Source organism: Lucilia sericata, unplaced genomic scaffold (genome assembly GCF_015586225.1).
Source record: "Lucilia sericata isolate MDLA Ls3-8-SP2 unplaced genomic scaffold, ASM1558622v1 Contig001268F_arrow, whole genome shotgun sequence".
NCBI classification, from domain to species: domain Eukaryota; kingdom Metazoa; phylum Arthropoda; class Insecta; order Diptera; family Calliphoridae; genus Lucilia; species Lucilia sericata.
The window spans coordinates 24,377-49,937 of record NW_023995219.1 but is presented as its reverse complement, the minus strand read 5'-3'; the positions used below and the strand labels follow the sequence as shown (position 1 = coordinate 49,937).

Sequence of the window (25,561 nt, the reverse complement as noted above, 5' to 3'; positions counted from 1 at the left end):
GTTTTTTTAGTTTGTGAAAAATAAAAATATTTCGGATTGTTAAATACGATAAAATTGTGTAAAAAATTAAAAAATAGTTATGTGTTTGTGAAAAAACGTCTTTCAAGTCCTATTATCCCGGTATTTTCGCGAAAAAGTTTTGAAGTATTGTGAGAGAATTGAATTCTCACAAGTGTGTTGAATTTACACAGAACTCGTCTGTGAAGAGAAGAAAATGTTATTGTTGTAAAACAATGTCATAGTCCAACTTCTTATTATTCTTTGTTAAATTAATTCGATCGTAATTAAATGTGAGTTATCAAGTTTGTTTTATTTTTTAATTTGTTAAGGTCTCAGTAAGACCAATAATTGAATTCGAATAACAGAACATTTATAGAAAATAGAACTTTAGTATGAAAGCTAAGTTTCCCAGAAAGTTATTCTATCTTTTTCCTGTTTGACCAATATATAGTACTATCGCTGAATAGTAGAAAATAATTTTAATTATAGAACTTTTGCTTAAGAATTTGGTTTTCGTTCTCAGAATATGATTCTATTATGTCGATTGGTCGTAAAATCTTTTCAGTTTCGATTTCCGTCCACAAAAAATGTGAGATTAATACAAGATTTTAAATGTGTTACTCAGAAAATGATTTGAAATCTTGTTATTTTCACACACGTAAAGGATCATTAAATCCCTTGTTATTATTTTAAAAATAACGTTAAAAACTTTTCTTGTTTTCTTCCAAAGAATATAAAGAAATTGGGGCTTGTCAGTTGGTACGTAAAGGAGTTGTCATTCGGTACCTAACTCTAAGTATGTATTAGTAGAATTTTTGTATTAGTATTGGAGCTCCAACCACTTTCACCACACTTTCCAAACAAACATACTTGCATAAAATCGTACATAAAAATTTTAGGAAAAATAAATAACATTAAAATTTCTACATTCGCAGATTTTTTTAATTTATTTTGCTCACATCTGATCAGAAAACATTTAATAAATATATTTTTCGGACTTTAAATCTCTTTTTTTGCAAAAAAATAAGTTTATTTAAAATAATTTTTTCATTTTCAATACCATAATATACAACTTTGTTTTATCAATTTTAATTTCAACACACAAAAATTAATTGTCAAAAAAATTTAAAAAATGTTTTTTTAGTTTGTGAAAAATAAAAATATTTCGGATTGTTAAATACGATAAAATTGTGTAAAAAATTAAAAAATAGTTATGTGTTTGTGAAAAAACGTCTTTCAAGTCCTATTATCCCGGTATTTTCGCGAAAAAGTTTTGAAGTATTGTGAGAGAATTGAATTCTCACAAGTGTGTTGAATTTACACAGAACTCGTCTGTGAAGAGAAGAAAATGTTATTGTTGTAAAACAATGTCATAGTCCAACTTCTTATTATTCTTTGTTTTCTTCTTTTATTCATATGGCAACAAAAAATGACATTTACCATGGTGTCAAATTATTTTTGTATGGAGTTTGACAAACGTGCGGTTTAAGCCTGTATAAAAAATTGTAAACAATGATCAGCTGGGCTAGTGATGCCACCTTGTATTCAGTACACCCTGACATTTACTATGAAAACAAAAACAAATCTGCACAATCTGCAAAGTAACATAAAAACGGCATGGATTTGGTTTGTAAAATAAAATATTGTTTTGAAAAGTATTAACAATTGTAAAAATCGCAAAATAAATAAGGAACTAAACAAATACAAACAAGAACATGGCGGGAAGAGGTAGAGGTAAAACTGGCTCCCTGACACAAGAACAATTACAAACATTAGGATGCGTGGGCAAGGATATACCACAAGTGCAAACGGCACCACCACCAACCTATCCGCCTTTAATGTCCAAACCAGTTACATTGGAGGTAAGAGCTATAATAACAATACACTTCTCCAAAAAGTCTAAAAATGTTTTCTTTTAAGACCACAGCTGCCCAAAGTTATCAGATATTGTGGAAAGAGGATTTCCTCAATCATATGAGAGACTCACCCTATTTTCTGCAAACAGCGGAAAAAACCAAAATAAATAAATCTATTTTAAGTTATGGTCAAATAAATGCAGTAAGTTTTTTGATTGTTTCTTTTAGAGAGTTTATTTTATACAATACACCTTTCAGAACGATTCGGAATCGAATAAGATGAAAGCAAAAGCAGAATTTAATTGGTCTCTAATGCCTGCAGAATTACAAATGGCCAATAGAAAACGTCGTATAGATTTGAAAGCCAAGGAAGTGAAGAAGACTAAGGCGGCCAATATAGAGGATCGCTTAAAGCAATTGGAAGAAAAAGAACGCAACGAAAATGACAAGGAAACAGGCAATAAAGCCAACTCCGATTCTGAACAAGAAATGGAGGAGAATGAAGAGATCGTGGACGATGAAATGGATGATGAAAATGATTATGGTAATAGTTATTTCGATAATGGAGAAGCCTACAATGAAGAAGATGACAACCTGGATGATGGTCCTGTTTATTAGAATAAAGAAAATAAGTTTAATTTTGGTTGTTTGGTTTCATTTAGCTATCACTTTATTTTAAACCATTTTTAAGCCTTAATTTTAAAGGGAATTTATAGCTTAGGGCACATTAAACAAGTACATGGAAGTTACAGTACTTAATCCAAAGAGCGGGGAGGGCTGTAGTTCAATTCAATAATACCGGTAGATTTGATCTGTAAAACAAACAGAAATTATAAATAAAACGCATTTTAAACTTTCAATATAAAATTACCAAAGCAAGAGTGCCGACCAAAGCAGCTACACCAGTCAACAAAACAGCATTGTATTTGGCGTTTTGACGGCTGTGGTGTTCCTTCCAGTCACCTTGGGGAACGGGCATATCGTCCATGGTTACCTTGATGCCATGACCATGGTAAGCAGCGCGGGACATAGCACCAGCTAAAAAATAAATGATCTTTTTAGAATTTTTTTATTTTTACTGTATACATGTACAACTTTATATGGTCACTTTATTTACAGTTATGTAATTTTTAAGGTTAGTACTTATAGATTTTTTAATAAATCTTTATTTCGTTTCATAATTTCTTACCGTTTTTCAACAAGAGTCCTTGTTTGACAATATGTTTTACCAACATTTTCGTTTAGTTTTCTTTAGAACTGTAAGATAAATAAATTTAGTTAAGAAAATTTATTTTCTATTTCGAAATATTTTTCCTCGAACTTACGTGCTGTATGCCTGAAATGAAGAACAAAACTTGCAGATATTGACAATTTCATTATGACACTTTGCAGAACGAGTCTCGAAAGTGACATCAGTCAATAACAGAGTTGTCAAACAGTGTTAACATCTTCAAGTGAATAGCTTTTCAGTAGTTGCCGACTAAACCTAGCCGCCGAACAAAATGTCAAAGCCGCCGTCGAAAATTATTATGGAAATTATAGAATTTTACAATATAAAATTAATTTGTTTTCATTTAAGCAAGTTTTCTTTTATGTAATAATAAGCCGCTCATTGAAATTTGGCCGGTGTAAAATTTTGTTCAACGTTCGTTGTATATGCTTTGCCTCAGATATTTTCGCGTTTACGCGCCTAATTCGAGTAGCTGTTATTACTTCAAACAAATTGCGGTTTGAATGATGAATGAGAGCGTGAATGACGAATAATTTCATCATGTGATCAGGGTATTAACATACTCAAGTGAATAGCTTTTCAGTAATTGTAAGAAATTCGTAATATATTCAAAATGTAATAATTTAATAATAGAGAATTTTCTGTATATTTTTATTAATCGAGAAAAATAGCTGTAAAAATATAGTTATAAATTTTTCAAACATTTTGTTATAAGAAAAATTTCTCGATTTCGAAAATTCTGTAAATTTTTTCTGTAAAATTTTTAAAAAGTTAAGTTTGCTATCAATCAATCAATCAATTTTATCTACCTATTTATCTATCTACATATCTACCATTGTTTGCATTCTTTAAAACAATCACTAAATCTTCTATACCATGTACATTTTTTTTTTGTTAGTTAAACGTCTTTAACGTTAGTCGTTTGTAGTACCAACTGTAATTATATTATTAAACGTACAATTATTGTGAATGCAATAAAATTATTGTGATTAATCAAAAACTTTTATTTGCCAAAAATTAACAATAATGTATCCAAAATTCTTTCCGCATTCCCCCTCCATTAAATAAACAACAACAATTGTGAATAAACAACCGACTGCAGAAAAGAAAATTTCAGAAGAGACTCGCAAAAAATAAAAGAAAAAGAAAATACAATACATACATTTTATTAACTTCTACAAAACAACAAACATGTAATTTTAAATGCGATTAATAATTTTTAATAAAACATAATAAATAAAAAATTAAAGTGAAGATTTGTAACAAAAAAATACAAGTTTTCTAATTTATGTAGTTTTTATAAAGTCCACCATAAGCTTTGATTAACTGGAATTCTTGCTGGTGGAATTAGTCAGACGCAACATACAATATAAATGAATAACAACAACAATAAAAACAACAAATATTTATAGTAAAAAATCAAACGAATTTAATAATATACAACAAATAAAACAAACATTCCATAACTGAATACAGGAAGTAATAATTTACGTACCGAAAGAAAAACAACAAAACAAAATTCCATTAAACTGTAAAAAAATAAAACAAGAAGCTATTAACAATTAATTAATTAAAACAAACTATGATACGTAACGGTGGAGGAGGAGGCGGTGGCGGCAGCAACAATATAGGTGATAGTGGTGGCGGTGGTTGTGGAGCTACAGCTGCCATGGGTGGGGCTGTAGGTGGTGGTGGTGGTAATGATGGCTGCATATATCCCGATGAAGTTATCATGGAAAAGGGGGTGGCATTCAATGTGCGAGTATGTTTAATCAATTAATAATACGAACAGAATACACTGCATGCATGTACATTGTGTAATATGGCTTCATGATTAAGAACTAATTTGTATCCATTGTTTTCTCTTCTCTTTTTTCCCTTTTGATTTTTGTAGTATACGGGTTGTGTCGAGGTTAATACGTCTATGAAATCGTTAGATTTTCATACTAGGACACAAGTGGCCAGGTAAAGACTTATACTACTTATAAATAAAAGTTAGAAGATATTGTTGATTTCTTATTTGTGTTTCTAGAGAATGTATAAATCGTGTATGTGAAGCAGCTGGTCTAAAATCGGCCGGCAAAAGGCGCATTGATAAGAAGATAGCACAGTATATAGCAGAAAGACCATGTATGGCGAATGCTGGCACCAATGTTATCATTAATGTTTCGAGCCGTTCATTGAATTTAATAAATGTCGATAATAGCGAGATAATTGCCTCACATCAAATGCCCAGAATATCATTTGCATCGGGTGGGGATACGGTAAGAGACAATATGAAAAATTTTAAGAAAAAAAGAACATTTTTTTATAGAAAAGACAATTTTCGCAAAAAGACAAACTTTAGAAAATTTTCTAAAAAGACAAAATTTTGGAACATTACTTCAAAAAAGATAAAAATTTTGAAAATTTTCTAAAATATTACTAAAAAATATTAAATTTTGGGTAAAAAAAAGATTAAAATTTCGAACATTTTCTAAAAAAAAGACAAAATTTTTAAAAAATTACTAAAAATAAGGACATTTTCGAAATATTTCTACAAAAAAAAGATAAAAATTTTAGGAAATTTCTAAAAAAAAGACAAAATTTTCTATAAAATAAGAAAAAATTAAAGAAAAGTTTCTATAAAAAGACCCATTTTTCAAAAATGTTTTCCTCTTCTAGGATACCCTTGATTTTTTAGCATATATTGCTAAAAATGAAGATGAATGGCGAGCTTGCTATGTTTTGGAATGTATAGGTGGTCAAAGTGAAGATCTTATTGTCACTATTGGCAAAGCTTTTATGTTGCGTTATAATGCTATCAACCGTAAAGGGTAAAATAAAGCAAATTTTTAGAAGTTTTCAATATGAAATATGTAATTATTTTTTATTAAATCATTTGTAGTCATTATCATGGGCAAAATATAGATAATGTTAATGCTTCTGTAAAGGAAAACGATAAGGACTACTATAATGATTTACCCAACAAATTACCTCCAGATTTAATGAACGACAACGAATTGCAACATGAGCAACAACAACAACAAAAAGTGGCCCAATTAAATCTAAAGAAACCCAGAGATCGCCTTAGCAGTAATTTAATCGATTTGAATAGTCCACCGCCAGATCAGACATCAAATAAACTCAATTTAAATGCATTTGATCCAATGAAGGATAATATGATAATGGGACAACAACAGCAGCTGCAGCAACAACCTCCGGATGTATTTGATATACGTAAATAAAAGAATTTATTTATATTTGTTAAAAAAGAATGTAATATTTCTTTATATTACTTTAGCTCCCTTATCTCTATCGGCCGAAGTACAGCGTTCTCAGTTAATGACGGAAACCTGGTTTCATGGTTCTATTAGTCGTCCTGTGGCCGAGAGTATGCTTGACAACGATGGTGATTTCTTGGTACGTGAATCTCAGGGCAAACATGGCCAATATGTTTTAACTGGCCTGCAGGGCAAAACACCAAAACATTTACTACTTATCGATCCCGAGGGTATTGTACGTACCAAAGATCGTATATTTGAAAGCATTAGCCATTTAATCAACTATCACTGGACAAATCTATTACCCATAATATCTGAAGATTCAGAACTTGTTTTACGCACTCCTGTGGCAAAACTAAATAATTCAACATTAAACAGCAATACCACCAATACACAACATAACCATCATGCTCATCCACATACACATCATTCTCATTTACAATCATGTAAAGAATAAACGAAACAAACAAACAAACGACAGGAAGAACAAAAAAGAAACACATTTTTGGAGATTATCTTAAAGTAACTAAAATTAAATATCGTATATACATATATAAAGTATGAATGAATATTTAATAAACCTTTACACATATTTTCTGATATCAGTGTATACATTATATTATTTAACTATATAGCAATTTATTAAAGAAATGTGAACAAATTTTAAATAATAAAAAAACAAAAAAAAAAAAAAATGTAAGAAAAATATGTATTATTTGTATTGTATGTATTGTAGATGATGATAATTTTATTATATGTATGTATTTATTAATAAAAAAACACAATCATTAAAATTTAAAATAAAAGAATGTCTTAAATGTAATTGAGAACCTAAACACTTGGGTTTTTATTTAAAATTGTTTTTTAGAAATCTACAACAATAAGTGATAAATGAATTTAAAATCTGAAAATGAGTGGTATATTCTTGCAGTACAGGTCTTGTGCGACAGAATAACTTGTAGCAATATTCGCCCCTATCCTGCATTTCAAATCGTATCGGAATTTTCTCTGTATTTCGATTAGAAGCTCCATCGCTATAATATAACTTACAAATACTTCGCCTTTTTCTTACGTTAGACTTTTTTATCTAAATTTTAGATATTTTCTAATAAATTTCAATATTTCCTCCGAAGCCATTTATAATAAATTTACTTACAATCGTCTCAAAATTGATATGCTTAAAATCCAACATTTTCGCCAAAATGCAATTTCACCAAAATTAAAATTTTTAAAAAAATGCCACACTTTTACAACAATTTTCACCACGTTTAGACTTTTTCACCAAATTTCTACTTTTTCAACACAATTACATTTTTTTAACACAAATGTTTTTTCCTAAATTTTACAAATTGCAGAAAAAATTACACTTTTTTACAAATTCCTTTATTAATACTATATTCTACTTCAAAAATACTTCGGACTTATTCGCTAAAATTTTAAAGAAGCTTATTGCATAAAATATACTATTTGAAAAATCCTTCTTTTAAAAACCCACTAGAAATTATTCTTCACCCGATAAAGAAAACTTTCCGTTTTAAATTATAAACATTTTATTATATAACTCTTTTGTAAGTTTACATTAAACATGTCTTACAAACAATTGATTATGTGGAATATATGTATGTATATAAATTTATTAAAAATTGTGACATAAATATTATAAATAAATCGTTCATTTAAGAAGATTTATTTTTCAAAATTTTGTTTACATTACATGTTTTTCATTTATCCATTGCTATTTTTAAAATAAATAAAAACTGTGCAAAACAACTTTCAAGTAATTTTACCAAAAAAAAAAAAAATCCAAAATTTATGATTGTTTTAGTAGTTTCATTACAAAGAAGCCACTAGATAAAGGTGGGCTAATATGATTTTGTGATAACTCAGATTTAATTAAAAAACCAAGCATAAACAAGGAAACAAATTAAAAAAAAAAATAATAAAAATAATATTTATGTGTTAAAGTTTTTGTGTTGTATTTTTAATTTAAGGCTTCTTTTATAATCAGTTTTTTCAGTTACATTTTTTGTGTGTTTAAGTACAAATTACAATAGCAAAGCATTTTATTAATGTTTGTTCTTTTTTTTATATATTTTTTTTAAATACTATAATACGTTTTTGTTTATTTCTAATAAATATGCCTCTCTGTTGTAATTTGCTTAGGGAACTTAATTTTTTTACATTTAAAAGCAAACATTTTGGTTGTTGTTCTTAATAATTAACTAATTTAAGAGCTTATTATACGGCGAGCTTACTACTTTGTTGTTCCATTATTGTTGATATAGGAGTTATGCCAAATAAACTGCCAGTGAATGAAAGTAGTACGGAATAGTTGAAATACCAAAAAAGTATAAATAATACTGCAAATATCACATCTATATTTGATTTGTATTTCCAGTTAGAGTTGTTTATTAGCGATGGAGAAATATCATATAAAATAAACAGAAATAGAATAACAATTAATTAATAATTTTATATGTGTGTTTGCATAAGCAGTATAAAAACATAAAATGTGTAGATGTGTGAGATATTGTGTGATATAAATTGCAAATTTTTGTTAAAATTATAGAAAAACTTGGGTTTGTCTAGAAAATTTATATGCATAGGTCAATTAAACAAGTTAAAAACCATTAAATTTATAAAATCGTCTATATAAACATCTGTTTGTATAGTTTAAATTTAAAATGAATGATTTATTTATGAATAAATTAAACTCCGGACTATAGTGTAGTCCAGGCTTTAGACTATAGTTCAGACCGTAGACTAGGCTGTAGTGCAGAATATAGAACATACATTAATCCAGACTAAAGACTATACTATCGTGTAGATTATAGACCAAAGACTATAGTAGACTATAGACTCGACTTTAGTCCGGACTATGAACTAGACTATAGACTAGACTGTAAATTAGACTATATTACATACTATACTAATGTGCTTTTACTATATTTACATATGTATAATTTTTTTCATACTATTTTCATTTAAAAATTGTTAAAAGCACAACAAAATCAATTTCACTGTAGAAATAAACATGCAGTTGTTAATATTTTGACAAATAACGCGTGATAAATTGTGCCTCAAGTACCCGGGGGACATGCATATTGCTGGTGAATCACCATACGTGTGCCAACATTTTGATTAATCAAGTTATTAACAAATGCTATCAAATGTTTATAAAAGCATGTAGTACTTACGTATTGTTATGCGTTCCCATTTCTCCACCATGTATAATTCGGTGACCATTAAATAGCGAAACCACCAATAATTGCAAAAATCTATTATATTTTGTAGCATTTTTCTTGTTTTAAACTTTTTAAACACAGAAGTTTTAGCTTTTTAATGTCGGGTATGAATTTTCACCAATAAATGCTCAATAAATATTTCTAAACTATTGTTTAATTTTTAATTAATTGCTTGTATTTTGATAAGAATTATTAAAAACAATAAACTAGATTAAACACACTCATAGAATAGTGTTAGAGAATGAAAGATAAAAAAAATGAACAGCAACAACAACACCTGTCAGAAAGGCAGAGCCCCAAAATATAGAGTTGTCAATTTAGTGATTTTTGCAACATTACAAAAAGGATTGTATCCCTTAGACTTATAAGGTAAATTATATATTTGAAATAAACATATTTTGATAGTTTTATTACTAAATATAATTTTTTTATATATTTTTGAAAATCTACGTATGATTTATAAAGCTTTTATAATAATAATTTTAACAACTTTTATTGGTTTTTGATTTTTAAATATAAAGTAGACAGCACTGTTAGCAACATATGGGTTTTTTTGCGACTAAGATGCCACACCTTTTAATATATTTTGTAAACAAAGTTTATTGTGAATGATTCTAGATTGTTTAAAGCACTGGCAACACTTACATTTTCCAACTGTCAATTGATTCATCGTTGACATCCCCAACAATACAAAGCGAAATCAGAATTTTTTCTTTTTTTTACGGTGCATCTGTTAATAAATTTGTAAAAAACAATGAGTGGTGAACAAGTTAAGGATTCAAAAATGAATGAAAAACTCATAGCCGAGTTTCAACAGCTCCGCAATGAGCAAAGAAACTTGGTCAACAATCTAAATACATTGGAAATGGATCTTAAAGAACACAAGTAAGAAGCCAAAACATAACCTCAATTGGTTTAATTTATTGTCTTGAAAACTATAAAAAATCCTTTTTTTTTTCTTCTACTCTAGAACTGTGATAGACACCCTTAAAACCGTGGATCCTGATCGTAAATGTTTTCGTCTAATTGGTGGTGTTTTGTGTGAACGTACCGTTAAAGAAGTTTTACCTCAACTAGTAGAAAATAAGGATTTTATTGAGAAAACTATAACACTGGTCACAGATGATTTAACCAAAAAGGGATTACAAATCAATAAATTCAAGGAGGAACATAATATTAGAATACGTGGTGAACAGTTGCCCGGTGCAGATGGTCAAAAGTCGCAAGCAGATGAAAAGAAATCAGAAAATCGTAATGTATTAGTATCCAACTGAAGAACCTCTAAAATATAAACAAATTACAAAAAAAAAAAAGCACGAAGCAGAAGTGAACTTAACAATGTTTAATGTGCCGGGAGTAGAAAGACACCTGGTGGCCATTTAACTTTTTAATTATTGAAGCAATCACTTTTTGTTTTTCTTAAAATGGCCTCAATAATGAACATGATAATTGCAAAGAATTATTAATTTATTTTATGTTTAGTTTATAAAACTAATGTGTGAAAATATAATATATTAATTTGAATAAAAAAACCAAAACTAATACAATATACATAGGTGTATCTTGCAAAGATTCGGTTACTTTAACTGAAAGAACAAACGGGCAAGAAAATTAAGATTATCTGCTGTGATATTTCGATCGTGAAAAGACTTATCCCCACCAAATAGTTTTTAATACCAGACTATAAATTAGATAAAAGTCTAGATTAAGTGCAGGAATATAGGCCAGGCCATAAACTAAACTAAACTAGTACAGACTTTGAACTAAAATATTGTGACCTTGTTTCGAAAGCAAATTCAATAGAAATCCACAATAACCTCGAGACTACAGAATATGCCACAGCCCAGACTGTTTAGGCTTTAGTCCAAACTATAGACTAGTATTTAATACAGACTATAGCCATGACTATAGATTACACTATATATAGTCCAGATAACCCTATAATTCAGACTATATTATAGCCTAGACTACCGATTACACTGGGTTATAGCCCAGACTAGATAATAGTTCAGACTACATACTAGACTATAGTCCTGAATATAGCCCAGATTATAGACTAGAAGACTATAGACCAGACTATGGATTACACTATAGTCCAGACTAGACTATAATTCAGACTAGATTATAGTCCAGACTAGACTATAGTCCAGAATATAGACTAGAGTTTAGACTAGATGTTAAACCGTTAAAAAAATAATTCGATTAGTCGGATGCTCTACAGGCCACTCACTCTTTTACTTCATTCCATTTTATTTTTTAAATATAAAAAACAAACATTCTATTAATAAATTATATGTATTCTTAAACTTAACTCCTCCTAAAATCACCTCGTTGACCACCAGACTTAGATATTAATTTTATTTCCTTTATAATCATATCGTGCGTAATCGCTTTACACATATCGTAAACGGTGAGAGCAGCCACCGAAACTGCAGTTAAAGCTTCCATTTCAACCCCCGTTTGACCGCAGCAACGTACCGTTGCATCTAATACAACTATATGATTTTCTAAATCCAATTTAGCATTTACTTTAACCGATGATATGGTGATATTATGACATAAAGGTATTAGATCGGAGGTCTTTTTAGCACCTAAAATTCCAGCCAATTGAGCTACACTTAAGACATCTCCTTTCTTAAGATTGTTCGAGTGTATGAGTTGGGCAACAGCAGGACCTACATAGATCTGAGCCATTGCTTGGGCATCACGTGTTGTTACTGGCTTTTCCGATACATCAACCATAGACGCTTTACCGGTGGTAGCATCTACATGGGTAAGATTTTTACGATCAGTGCAGTAGTTATGTGCTGGTAAGACAACTACTCTGTGTTGGTTGCTGTTGAAGGTGTTTGCCAATAACATTGTATTAGTTAAGGATGATGATAATGGTGTTACTATATTGACCATTTTTAAATGATGGTGATGAGAATTAATGGAAATAGCTGTAGAATAGAAATTTTATTATATTTGTGTGGAATAATGCTTGTAATATTACCCACCTTATGTGCGGATGTTTAGTTTTATCCACCAATTAAGATCATTGGACGATTTTCCATTTGTGACAGATTTAACATGCCTATAAATAATTGATTTTATTCTGTTGTTAAAACAAATACAAAATCTTCCAATGATTTTTTTCTATTTAAAAGCTTAACAGTTTAATTTTTTGTTTTGTTTTAGTACTAATCAGATTCGCAGGTTTTTTATTAAAAAAAAAAACCTACAAATCTGCAAGTAGTGGGACAAAGTTGGTGTTTTAAATTGTTTCTATAAACTGTTAAGCCTTTAAATTTATTTAGAACTTATTATAACTCATACATACCTGCATGTTGTTTCTTTTTCCTTTTAACAGCCGCCGATATCAATGCTACTAAATCATCCTCGGAGCATTTACTTCTAATGGCATCTCTTAGGGATATTTCTTTATTGCCAAAAAGACACACTTTCAAATTACCATCTGCTGTCAAACGTAAACGATTGCAGGAGCCACAAAAATGCTCTGTCATCGATGTAATGAAACCCACTTGACCCTGATAGCCGGGCACTTTATAAGCTTTAGACGTATCATTAGGACCATTTTCCAAAGCCTCAAATTCTGGCCATTTATCACGTATGATTTTCAACGTATCTTGATAGCTTAATAATTTATCCGTTTGCCATTTATTACCCATAAAGGGCATGTATTCTATAAAACGTATATCCACATTACGATCCCGGGTAAACTCAACAAAATCACAAATTTCATCCTCATTGAAATTGCGCATGAGAACACAATTTATTTTGGGTTTATAGCCCAATTGTATGGCTAAATCTATGCCGGCTATAACACGTTCCCAACCACGACGCCGTGTTATCTCTTCGAAACGTTTTGGCTTTAACGTATCCAAACTAATGTTGATGGCATCTAGGCCGGCTTTTTGCATGGGCACCAATAGTCGTGTTAACACTAAGGCATTTGTGGTAATGCCTACATTTTCTAACTTTGGTATTTGCTTAAGTTTGGCTAAAATATAGAGAGACATTAAATTAAGAAATATTAATATTAACTGATGTTTTTAACAACTAACCTATAATTTCAACAATATCTTTTCGTACTGTGGGCTCTCCTCCGGTTAAACGTATTTTTCGTACACCCTGTTCCACAAATAAACGGGCTAAATAGTAAATTTCTTCTGTAGTCAAAAGATTGGTTTTTTGTTGCAGCGGAACACCTTCAGCCGGCATACAGTATTTACCTAGGATTAGGGTTATAATTAATTAAAAACAATTCTTGGTAATTAAAAAAAAAGTATAGTCGGGCGAGGCCGACCATATGATACCCTACACCAGTTATGAATATTAAATGTGATTTATTTTTCATAGTAAAGCATTTATTTTCAATATTCCCTTGTTCCAATACATTTAAGCAATTTATGGATGAAAAACTAATTTTCTGAAAGAGGCTTTATATGGGGGCTAGGGGCAAATATGGACCAAGCCCGATAAAATTTTTTGAATATATTTATATTTACATAATATTTTATTGTGCTGAATTTCATCGCGATATTTGTGTTTATAAGTTAATTTGGGTCATTCAAGTAATTTTCTGAAGGGGACTTTGTATGGGAGCTAGGGTCAAATGGGGCCCGATCTTTATGAAATTTGGCAGGGTCATCAAGAATTCTATAAAACTTAGTTGTGCCGTATTTTATCGATATATCTGTATATTTAACATAATTATGAGCTCAGAAGCCCTTTTCGGGGGGTTCTGTTCTATGGGGGCTAGGTGAAATAATGGACCGATTTTAACCATTTTCAATAGTCTTCGCCCTTGGGTCAAATAAAACGTGCGTGCCAAATTTCATCCAATTATCTTGAAAATTGCGACCTGCACCTTGCGCACAAGGTTTACATGGACAGCCAGCCAGCCAGCCAGACGGACGGACGGACATAGCTTAATCGACTCAGAAAACGATTCTAAGCCGATTGGTATACTTCTAGGACGAATATTTTTGTATGTTACAAACATCAGCACAAATCCAATATACCCTCCCCACTAAAGTGGTGTAGGGTATAAATAAGAAAAAATGCCTCTTTCAGAAAATTAGTTTTTCAATAAATTGCTTAAAAAAATCGGAATCAAGGTAATATTCCAGATAAATGCTTTATTATGAAAAATAGATCACATTTAATATTCATAACTGGTGTAGGGTATCATATGGTCGGTCACGCCCGACTATACTTTCTTACTTGTTTATAATGTTGAACCTAGAAACGCAAAAATAAACACGCCACATTTTGGTTGAATGAATATCTAGAGACTAATTGCTGGTACTTGTTCGTCATTTAAATGGATCTTTTTTGATTTTCTGAATTATTGAATATATAAACATAAAATCATACATATAGGATCCTGATATGAAAAACTATAGGAGTCAATGTTTTGGTACTTTTTGTGCTATGTTCGAAATTTAAAATTTCGTCACATTCATATTTTTAAGGCAGTAATGAGCAATGTAGTTATTTGCAGAGGGGTACCTTATATGGGGGAAGGGTCATTTATGGGCCGATCCAAAAAGGATTGGTACAGAGGTTTTGGCTCGTAAGAAACTTACGTGCGTAGCATTTCATCGCTTTACTCGTATTTTTAAGACAGTAATGAGCGTTTAAGCTATTTCCTGAAGTGGACCCAATAGGGGAGTAAAGCCAATTATGGACCTAACCATATAAAAGTTATTAAAAAGATTTTGGCTAGCGAGGAACTTAATTGTGTAAAATTTTATTGCTATATTCGTATTTTTTAGCCAGTAATGAGCGTTAAAGTCATTTTCAGAAGGGGACCTTATATCGGAAATAGGGTCATTTATGGGCAGATCTTTTGGTTCGTAAGAAACTTACTTATACCGAATTTCATCACTATACTCGCATTTTTGGACCAGTAATGAGTGTTAAAGTAATTTTCTGAAGGGGACCTTATAATTGGGGGGTACGGTCAATTATGGACCGATCCTCAAAAAATTTGGTAAGAAGATTTTGGCTCACATGAAACTTATTTAGTCCAATTTCATCGTTATACTTGCATTTTGGGGCCAGTAATGAGTGTTAAAGTTATTTTCAGAAGGGGACCTTATATGGGGGGTAGGGTTATTTATGGGCCTATCCTAAAAAAATTGGTTAAAAGGTTTTGGTTCGTAAGAAACTTACTTATACTGAATTTCATCGCTATACTCGAATTTTTAGGCCGGTAATGAGTGTTAAAGTCGTTTTCTAAAGGGGACCTTATATGGGGGGTAGGGTCATTTATGGGCCGATTCTAAAAAAATTTGTAGAGAGATTTTGGTTCGTAAGAAACATACTTATACCGAATTTCATTGCTATACATGCATTTGGGGATCAGTAATGATGCGTTAAAGAAAAATGACAAGCAAGGGCTAGTTTAAGAAAATTCTGAAGCCGTAAAAGGTTTTTGTTTTGTTCCAAAATCATTCAATTAAAGTGTTTGTTCAATTAAAACACAACTGACTACATTGTCGATGTGTGTATATTATTAAAACTAATGTTCCGGGCCTACAATTTTCATGTAAAACCTATTGTTATTATATAATTTCTAAAATAATCAACAAATATACAATATAAATGCAACAGTCATTTGATATCGCCTTAAGTACTTAATTACGAAATTTAATATTTTTTTTACAATTGAACAACAAACATCATCATACTACCCTAACACTCAAGCATGCTAAGTTAATTGATTTGTATGAACAACTATACTCTTTTATTAACATCTCTACTTACAGCGTAAATTGCAACGTTCGGTTAATGAAATTCTCAAATATGTATGATAACGTCCAAATCTATCTGTTAATGTTGAATTTTTTAGGAGGTTAGGGGTTATCGGAGGAAGTACATTGGTCTAAATAAATAAAAAAAAAAGAGAAAACAATTTGAAATACAATAACAATAACTCAATTATTTTAAAAATAAATAATATTATCTAGATTTTTTTACCTTTGTATGGTCATGCTCTTGCTGTGTTGTTGTTGTTGTTGTTGGTTTATGAACGGGTTGTAGTTTTAAAGTTGATTTGGTGGAAAAAAAGTAACTGCCACTTGTTGTTAAAGAAAATAATGATGATGAAGAGGGTAATTTGCTGCAAATGTCAGCTGTTTTAATTTTTAGGCCACGTTGTAGAAAAGAAGACATTTTTCAAGTTTTTTTGGACAATTTTTTAATATTTATAGCAATAATATAAAATACGCTTTAACAAATGTTTAAATATTAACTTAATACTCCTTCTCCTGCTCTTCGACTTGTGTATTGTTTATGCCTTAAATTTTAATAAATGTTTGTTTTAACGACCAATCCCAATTATAAAAACGTTTAGAATTTTATTTAATAATTTAATCAATTACAACATACCTGTTGTCTGAGCTGGATGTTTTGATAACAATTTGTTTTTATTTTTTTATTTAAATCTTTAAAATATTTACGTGCATAGTATTTGTGATGATTACAAAACAATTTGTTATTTTTTCTTTACTCGACCAACCGGCAACTGCGTCTGAACGACCACATTAGAAGAGAGTATTTTGTCAACTAAATAAAAATAATAATAAAAGTTGTTGTCTATCTACCACATCGAACTGAAATGTTTATCAGATAGACAGACCCCAAGTTAATCAAAGAACTTAAGAGGTATTTGTATATAAATTTAGTATAATATTATTTATTTACAATTGTATTCATAAACATTTGTTAATATAGATTAAAAAACTCAACATATGTATGTAGTTTTAATATTAATATATTTAATTCAAATATTAAAATCTTTGAAATCTTTTAAAATATGAACTTACCTTATACTATTAAAAATATTTAAAATATAATTTTATTTTAAAATAACACACCATTTTATTTTTGTTTTTAACCTAAAATAAAACGCAAACTGTATATAAAATAGGTTCCAATTGAATATATTTATAGTATAAATAAAATTTTATACATTTAGATTTTGTAATTCTATTCCAATTCTTCCATTTAATAACAGTCTACTGAATGCACTTTAAACTGAATAAGTTTTCCTAAATTTTCCCTAAAAATAAACCCATAATAAATTTTTATGAATACAACTGTTACTATATGAGTCGACAAAAAAATTTAGTAACATAACAAACTAAAAAAAAAAAGAGATTTCAAATGTACTTGACTATGAAGAGAAACGAAATTAAGAGAAAAGTTAATTAAGTACAAAGTGATAGCAAATAGTGCTTTTCATAATATTGTTGGTGTTTTTTTTTTAAACTAAATTAAACATACATAGAATTATGATGAAATAAACACAAGAAAAATATTAGTTTCTAGACTAAAAAATCAATTTTTAAAGGAAAGTATAGGTGACTACAAAATAAGCTTCTTTTTCAATTTAAATGCGTTTTAACGTAGTTATAAGCAATTTAAGTTTTATCAAGATTCTCGGCCGAAAAATCGATTTTTGAAGGAAAGTATGGGTGATCACAAAATAAGCTTCTTTTTCAATTTAAATGCGTTTTAACGAAGTTATAAGCGATTTAAGTTTTATCAAGATTCTCGGCCAAAAAATCGATTTTTGAAGGAAAGTATGGGTGATCACAAAATAAGCTTCTTTTCAATTTAAATGCGTTTTAACGAAGTTATAAGCGATTTAAGTTTTATCAATATTCTCGGCCAAAAAATCGATTTTTAAAGGAAAGTATGGGTGATCACAAAATAAGCTTCTGTTTTCAATTTAAATGCGTTTTAACGAAGTTATAAGCGATTTAAGTTTTATAAGTTTCCAAGGAAAGTATGGGTGATCACAAAATAAGCTTCTTTTTCAATTTAAATGTATTTTAACGAAGTTATAAGCGATTTAAGTTTTATCAAGATTCTCGGCCAAAAAATCGATTTTTGAAGAAAAGTATGGGTGATCACAAAATATGCTTCTTTTTTCAATTTAAATGTGTTTTAACGAAGTTATAAGCGATTTAAGTTTTATCAAGATTCTCGGCCAAAAAATCGATTTTTGGAGGAAAGTATGGGTGATCACAAAATAAGCTTCTTTTTCAATTTAAACGCGTTTTAACGAAGTTATAAGCGATTTAAGTTTTACCAAGTTTCTGGGCCAAAAAATCGATTTTTGAAGGAAAGTATGGGTGATCACAAAATAAGCTTCTTTTTCAATTTAAACGCGTTTTAACGAAGTTATAAACGATTTAAGTTTTATCAAGTTTCTGGGCCAAAAAATCTATTTTTAAAGGAAAGTATGGGTGATCACAAAATAAGCTTATTTTTCAGTTTAAATGCGTTTTAATAAAGTTATAAGCGATTTAAGTTTTATCAAGTTTCATGGCCAAAAAATCGATTTTTGAAGGAAAGTATGGGTGATCACAAAAAGAGCTTCTTTTCCATTTTAAATGCGTTTTAACGAAGCTATAAGCTATTTAAGTTTTATCAAGTTTCTGGGCCAAAAAATCTATTTTTAAAGGAAAGTATGGGTGATCACAAAATAAGCTTCTTTTCCAATTTAAACGAGTTTTAACGAAGTTATAAGCGATTTAAGTTTTATCAAGTTTCTGGGCCAAAAAATCGATTTTTGAAGGAAAGTATGGGTGATCACAAAATAAGCTTCTTTTTCAATTTAAATGCGTTTTAACGAAGTTATAAGCGATTTTAGTTTCATCAAGTTTCTGGGCCAAAAAATCGATTTTTAAAGGAAAGTATGGGTGATCACAAAATAAGCTTCTTTTTCAATTTAAATGCGTTTTAACGAAGTTATAAGCGATTTAAGTTTTATCAAGTTTCTGGGCCAAAAAATCGATTTTTAAAGGAAAGTATGGGTGATCACAAAATAAGCTTCTTTTTCAATTTAAACGAGTTTTAGCGAAGTTATAAGCGATTTAAGTTTTATCAAGTTTCTGGGCCAAAAAATCGATTTTTAAAGGAAAGTATGGGTGATCACAAAATAAGCTTCTTTTTCAATTTAAACGAGTTTTAGCGAAGTTATAAGCGATTTAAGTTTTATCAAGTTTCTGGGCCAAAAAATCGATTTTTAAAGGAAAGTATGGGTGATCACAAAATAAGCTTCTTTTTCAATTTAAACGAGTTTTAGCAAAGTTATAAGCGATTTAAGTTTTATCAAGTTTCTGGGCCAAAAAATCTATTTTTGAAGGAAAGTATGAGTGATCACCAAATACGCTTCTTTTTCAATTTAAATGCGTTTTAACGAGGTTATAAGCGATTTAAGTTTTATCAAGATTCTCGGCCAAAAAATGGATTTTTGAAATAAAGTATGGGTGATCACAAAACAAGCTTCTTTTTCAATTTAAATGCGTTTTAACGAAGTTAGAAGCGATTTAAGTTTTATCAAGTTTCTGGGCCAAAAAATCTATTTTTAAAGGAAAGTATGGGTGATCACAAAATAAGCTTATTTTTCAATTTAAATGCGTTTTAACGAAGTTATAAGCGATTTAAGTTTTATCAAGATTCCTGGCCAAAAAATCGATTTTTGAAGGAAAGTATGGGTGATCACAAAATAAGCTTATTTTTCAATTTAAATGCGTTTTAACGAAGTTATAAGCGATTTAAGTTTTACCAAGTTTCTGGGCCAAAAAATCGATTTTTGAAGGAAAGTATGGGTGATCACAAAATAAGCTTATTTTTAAATTTAAATGCGTTTTAACGAAGTTTTAAGCGATTTAAGTTTTATCAAGTTTCTGGGCCAAAAAATATATTTTTGAAGGAAAGTATCACAAAATAAGCTTCTTTTTCAATTTAAATGCGTTTTAACGAAGTTATAAGCGATTTAAGTTTTATCAAGTTTCTGGGCCAAAAAATCGATTTTTGAAGGAAAGTATGAGTGATCACCAAATAAGCTTATTTTTCAATTTAAATGCGTTTTAACGAAGTTATAAGCGATTTAAGTTTTATCAAGTTTCTGGGCCAAAAATCGATTTTTGAAGGAAAGTATGAGTGATCACCAAATAAGCTTATTTTTCAATTTAAATGCGTTTTAACGAAGTTTTAAGCGATTTAAGTTTTATCAAGTTTCTGGGCCAAAAAATCGATTTTTGAAGGAAAGTATGAGTGATCACCAAATAAGCTTATTTTTCAGTTTAAATGCGTTTTAACGAAGTTATAAGCGATTTAAGTTTTATCAAGTTTCTGGGCCAAAAAATCTATTTTTGAAGTAAAGTATGGGTGATCACTAAATAAGCTTATTTTTCAATTTAAATGCGTTTTAACGAAGTTTTAAGCGATTTAAGTTTTATCAAGTTTCTGGGCCAAAAAAATCGATTTTTGAAGGAAAGTATGAGTGATCACCAAATAAGCTTATTTTTCAATTTAAATGCGTTTTAACGAAGTTTTAAGCGATTTAAGTTTTATCAAGTTTCTGGGCCAAAAAATCGATTTTTGAAGGAAAGTATAAGTGATCACCAAATAAGCTTATTTTTCAATTTAAATGCGTTTTAACGAAGTTATAAGCGATTTAAGTTTTATCAAGTTTCTGGGCCAAAAAATCTATTTTTGAAGGAAAGTATGGGTGATCACAAAATAAGCTTATTTTTCAATTTAAATGCGTTTTAACGAAGTTATAAGCGATTTAAGTTTTATCAAGTTTCAGGGCCAAAAAATCTATTTTTGAAGGAAAGTATGAGTGATCACCAAATAAGCTTATTTTTCAATTTAAATGCGTTTTAACGAAGTTATAAGCGATTTAAGTTTTATCAAGTTTCTGGGCCAAAAAATATATTTTTGAAGGAAAGTATGGGTGATCACAAAATAAGCTTCTTTTTCAATTTAAATGCGTTTTAACGAAGTTATAAGCGATTTAAGTTTTATCAAGATTCTCGGCCAAAAAATCGATTTTTGAAGGAAAGTATGAGTGATCACCAAATAAGCTTATTTTTCAATTTAAATGCGTTTTAACGAAGTTATAAGCGATTTAAGTTTTATCAAGATTCTCGGCCAAAAAATCTAGTTTTGAAGGAAAGTATGGGTGATCACAAAATAAGCTTCTTTTTCAATTTAAATGCGTTTTAACGAAGTTTTAAGCGATTTAAGTTTTATCAAGTTTCTGGGCCAAAAAATCGATTTTTGAAGGAAAGTATGAGTGATCACCAAATAAGCTTATTTTTCAATTTAAATGCGTTTTAACGAAGTTATAAGCGATTTAAGTTTTATCAAGTTTCTGGGCCAAAAAATCGATTTTTGAAGGAAAGTATGAGTGATCACCAAATAAGCTACTTTTTCAATGCGTTTTAACAAAGTTATAAGCGATTTAAGTTTTATCAAGATTCTCGGCCAAAAAATGGATTTTTGAAGGAAAGTATGGGTGATCACAAAATATGCTTCTTTTTCAATTTAAATGCGTTTTAACGAAGTTATAAGCGATTTAAGTTTTATCAAGTTTCTGGGCCAAAAAATCTATTTTTGAAGGAAAGTATGGGTGATCACAAAATAAGCTTCTTTTTCAATTTAAATGCGTTTTAACGAAGTTATAAGCGATTTAAGTTTTATCAAGATTCTGGGCCAAAAAATCGATTTTTGAAGGAAAGTATGGGTGATCACAAAATAAGCTTCTTTTTCAATTTAAATGCGTTTTAACGAAGTTATAAGCGATTTAAGTTTTATCAAGATTCTCGGCCAAAAAATCGATTTTTGAAGGAAAGTATGGGTGATCACAAAATAAGCTTCTTTTTCATTTTAAACGCGTTTTAACGAAGTTATAAGCGATTTAAGTTTTATCAAGTTTCTGGGCCAAAAAATCTACTTTTGAAGGAAAGTATGGGTGATCACAAAATAAGCTTCTTTTTCAATTTAAATGCGTTTTAACGAAGTTATAAGCGATTTAAGTTTTATCAAGATTCTGGGCCAAAAAATCTGTTTTTAAAGGAAAGTATGGGTGATCACAAAATAAGCTTCTTTTTCAATTTAAATGGGTTTTAACGAAGTTATAAGCGATTTAAGTTTTATCAAGATTCTCGGCCAAAAAATCGATTTTTAAAGGAAAGTATGGGTGATCACAAAATAAGCTTCTTTTTCAATTTAAACGCGTTTTAACGAAGTTATAAGCGATTTAAGTTTCATCAAATTTCTGGGCCAAAAAATCGATTTTTGAAGGAAAGTATGAGTGATTACCAAATAAGCTTATTTTTCAATTTAAATGCGTTTTAACGAAGTTATAAGCGATTTAAGTTTTATCAAGATTCTCGGCCAAAAAATCGATTTTTAAAGGAAAGTATGGGTGATCACAAAATAAGCTTCTTTTTCAATTTAAATGCGTTTTAACGAAGTTATAAGCGATTTAAGTTTTATCAAGTTTCTGGGCCAAAAAATCGAATTTTGAAGGAAAGTATGAGTGATCACCAAATAAGCTTATTTTTCAATTTAAATGCGTTTTAACGAAGTTATAAGCGATTTAAGTTTTATCAACATTCTCGGCCAAAAAAATCGATTTTTGAAGGAAAGTATGGGTGATCACAAAATAAGCTTCTTTTTCAATTTAAATGCGTTTTAACAAAGTTATAAGCGATTTAAGTTTTATCAAGTTTCTGGCCCAAAAAATCTATTTTTAAAGGAAAGTATAGGTGATCACAAAATAAGCTTCTTTTTCAATTTAAATGCGTTTTAACGAAGTTATAAGCGATTTAAGTTTTATCAAGTTTCTGGCCCAACAAAATCTATTTTTAAAGGAAAGTATGGGTGATCACAAAATAAGCTTCTTTTTCAATTTAAATGCGTTTTAACGAAGTTATAAGCGATTTAAGTTTTATCAAGTTTCTGGCCCAAAAAATCTATTTTTAAAGGAAAGTATGGGTGATCACAAAATAAGCTTCTTTTTCAATTTAAACGCGTTTTAACGAAGTTATAAGCGATTTAAGTTTTATCAAGATTCTCGGCCAAAAAATCGATTTTTGAAGGAAAGTATGGGTGATCACAAAATAAGCTTCTTTTTCAATTTAAATGCGTTTTAACAAAGTACGGGTGATCACAAAATAAGCTTCTTTTCCATTTTAAATGCGTTTTAACGAAGTTATAAGCGATTTAAGTTTTATCAGGATTCTCGGCCAAAAAACCGATTTTTGAAGGAAAGTATGGGTGTTCACAAAATAAGCTTGTTTTTCAATTTAAATGCGTTTTAATGAAGTTATAAGCGATTTAAGTTTTATCAAGATTCTCGGCCAAAAAATCTAGTTTTGAAGGAAAGTATGGGTGATCACAAGATAAGCTTCTTTTTCAATTTAAATGCGTTTTAACGAAGTTATAAGCGATTTAAGTTTTATCAAGTTTCTGGGCCAAAAAATCGATTTTTGAAGGAAAGTATAAGTGATCACAAAATAAGCTTCTTTTTCAATTTAAATGCGTTTTAACGAAGTTATAAGCGATTTAAGTTTTCTCAAGTTTCTGGGCCAAAAAATCGATTTTTGAAGGAAAGTATGGGTGATCACAAAATATGCTTATTTTTCAATTTAAACGCGTTTTAACGAAGTTATAAGCGATTTAAGTTTTATCAAGTTTCTGGGCCAAAAAATCGATTTTTCAAGGAAAGTATAGGTGATCACAAAATAAGCTTCTTTTTCAATTTAAATGCGTTTTAACGAAGTTATAAGCGATTTAAGGTTTATCAAGTTTCTGGGCCAAAAAATCTATTTTTGAAGGAAAGTATGGGTGATCACAAAATAAGCTTCTTTCCCATTTTAAATGCGTTTTAACGAAGTTATAAGCGATTTAAGTTTTATCAGGATTCTCGGCCAAAAAATCTATTTTTGAAGGAAAGTATGGGTGATCACAAAATAAGCTTCTTTTTCAATTTAAACGCGTTTTAACGAAGTTATAAGCGATTTAAGTTTTATCAAGTTTCTGGGCCAAAAAATCGATTTTTGAAGGAAAGTATGGGTGATCACAAAATATGCTTATTTTTCAATTTAAACGCGTTTTAACGAAGTTATAAGCGATTTAAGTTTTATCAAGTTTCTGGGCCAAAAAATCGATTTTTCAAGCAAAGTATAGGTGATCACAAAATAAGCTTCTTTTTCAATTTAAATGCGTTTTAACGAAGTTATAAGCGATTTAAGGTTTATCAAGTTTCTGGGCCAAAAAGTCTATTTTTGAAGGAAAGTATGGGTGATCACAAAATAAGCTTATTTTTCAATTTAAATACGTTTTAACGAAGTTATAAGCGATTTAAGTGTTATCAAGTTTCTGGGCCAAAAAATCTATTTTTGAAGGAAAGTATGGGTGATCACAAAATAAGCTTCTTTTTCAATTTAAACGCGTTTTAACGAAGTTATAAGCGATTTAAGTTTTCTCAAGTTTCTGGGCCAAAAAATCGATTTTTGAAGGAAAGTATGGGTGATCACAAAATATGCTTATTTTTCAATTTAAATGCGTTTTAACGAAGTTATAAGCGATTTAAGTTTTATCAAGTTTCTGGGCCAAAAAATCGATTTTTCAAGGAAAGTATAGGTGATCACAAAATAAGCTTCTTTTTCAATTTAAATGCGTTTTAACGAAGTTATAAGCGATTTAAGGTTTATCAAGTTTCTGGGCCAAAAAATCGATTTTTCAAGGAAAGTATAGGTGATCACAAAATATGCTTCTTTTTCAATTTAAATGCGTTTTAACGAAGTTATAAGCGATTTAAGTTTTATCAAGTTTCTGGGCCAAAAAATCGATAGTATTTGTGATCACAAAATAAGCTTCTTTTTCAATTTAAATGCGTTTTAACGAAGTTATAAGCGATTTAAGTTTTATCAACATTCTCGGCCAAAAAAATCGATTTTTGAAGGAAAGTATGGGTGATCACAAAATAAGCTTCTTTTTCAATTTAAATGCGTTTTAACGAAGTTATAAGCGATTTAAGTGTTATCAAGTTTCTGGGCCAAAAAATCTATTGTTGAAGGAAAGTATGGGTGATCACAAAATAAGCTTCTTTTCCATTTTAAATGCGTTTTAACGAAGTTATAA

The 25,561-nt window shown here is 29.6% G+C and overlaps 6 protein-coding genes across 7 annotated transcripts; 3 read left to right on the top strand and 3 right to left on the bottom strand.

The window, feature by feature from the left end:
- The first annotated feature begins 1,555 nt into the window (after positions 1 to 1,555).
- On the top strand, positions 1,556 to 2,499 carry LOC119610716 (DNA-directed RNA polymerase III subunit RPC7). Its single transcript, XM_037966049.1, has 3 exons — positions 1,556 to 1,862; positions 1,921 to 2,058; positions 2,115 to 2,499. The coding sequence occupies exons 1-3, from the start codon at positions 1,716 to 1,718 to the stop codon at positions 2,472 to 2,474; spliced, it is 645 nt and encodes a 214-aa protein (XP_037821977.1). The 5' UTR covers positions 1,556 to 1,715; the 3' UTR covers positions 2,475 to 2,499.
- LOC119610717 lies at positions 2,495 to 3,288 on the bottom strand. The gene is made up of 4 exons (XM_037966050.1): positions 3,182 to 3,288; positions 3,046 to 3,113; positions 2,728 to 2,894; positions 2,495 to 2,668 (listed from the first exon to the last, which is right to left on the bottom strand). Exons 2-4 carry the CDS (start codon positions 3,089 to 3,091, stop codon positions 2,612 to 2,614), a joined length of 270 nt encoding a protein of 89 aa, XP_037821978.1. The 5' UTR covers positions 3,092 to 3,113; positions 3,182 to 3,288; the 3' UTR covers positions 2,495 to 2,611.
- Positions 3,289 to 4,186: 898 nt separating this feature from the next.
- LOC119610713 (SHC-transforming protein 2) lies at positions 4,187 to 7,029 on the top strand. Its single transcript, XM_037966045.1, has 6 exons — positions 4,187 to 4,849; positions 4,982 to 5,052; positions 5,120 to 5,351; positions 5,752 to 5,903; positions 5,975 to 6,306; positions 6,371 to 7,029. Exons 1-6 carry the CDS (start codon positions 4,670 to 4,672, stop codon positions 6,805 to 6,807), a joined length of 1,404 nt encoding a protein of 467 aa, XP_037821973.1. The 5' UTR covers positions 4,187 to 4,669; the 3' UTR covers positions 6,808 to 7,029.
- A 1,272-nt stretch (positions 7,030 to 8,301) lies between these two features.
- On the bottom strand, positions 8,302 to 9,832 carry LOC119610715. Its single transcript, XM_037966048.1, has 2 exons — positions 9,548 to 9,832; positions 8,302 to 8,725 (listed from the first exon to the last, which is right to left on the bottom strand). Exons 1-2 carry the CDS (start codon positions 9,645 to 9,647, stop codon positions 8,589 to 8,591), a joined length of 237 nt encoding a protein of 78 aa, XP_037821976.1. The 5' UTR covers positions 9,648 to 9,832; the 3' UTR covers positions 8,302 to 8,588.
- Positions 9,833 to 10,203: 371 nt separating this feature from the next.
- On the top strand, positions 10,204 to 10,918 carry LOC119610714 (probable prefoldin subunit 2). The gene is made up of 2 exons (XM_037966047.1): positions 10,204 to 10,480; positions 10,566 to 10,918. Exons 1-2 carry the CDS (start codon positions 10,350 to 10,352, stop codon positions 10,867 to 10,869), a joined length of 435 nt encoding a protein of 144 aa, XP_037821975.1. The 5' UTR covers positions 10,204 to 10,349; the 3' UTR covers positions 10,870 to 10,918.
- Positions 10,919 to 11,797: 879 nt separating this feature from the next.
- LOC119610712 (molybdenum cofactor biosynthesis protein 1) lies at positions 11,798 to 17,234 on the bottom strand. 2 transcript variants are annotated; one of them, XM_037966044.1, is made up of 7 exons: positions 16,997 to 17,234; positions 16,586 to 16,904; positions 16,373 to 16,490; positions 13,663 to 13,830; positions 12,918 to 13,598; positions 12,595 to 12,671; positions 11,810 to 12,537 (listed from the first exon to the last, which is right to left on the bottom strand). In XM_037966044.1, the coding sequence occupies exons 2-6, from the start codon at positions 16,778 to 16,780 to the stop codon at positions 12,616 to 12,618; spliced, it is 1,218 nt and encodes a 405-aa protein (XP_037821972.1). In that variant the 5' UTR covers positions 16,781 to 16,904; positions 16,997 to 17,234; the 3' UTR covers positions 11,810 to 12,537; positions 12,595 to 12,615. The 2 variants fall into 2 exon arrangements, with proteins under 2 accessions (XP_037821971.1, XP_037821972.1); XM_037966043.1 differs by lacking the exon at positions 12,595 to 12,671 and having other exon boundaries at positions 11,798 to 12,537.
- Positions 17,235 to 25,561: the final 8,327 nt, after the last annotated feature.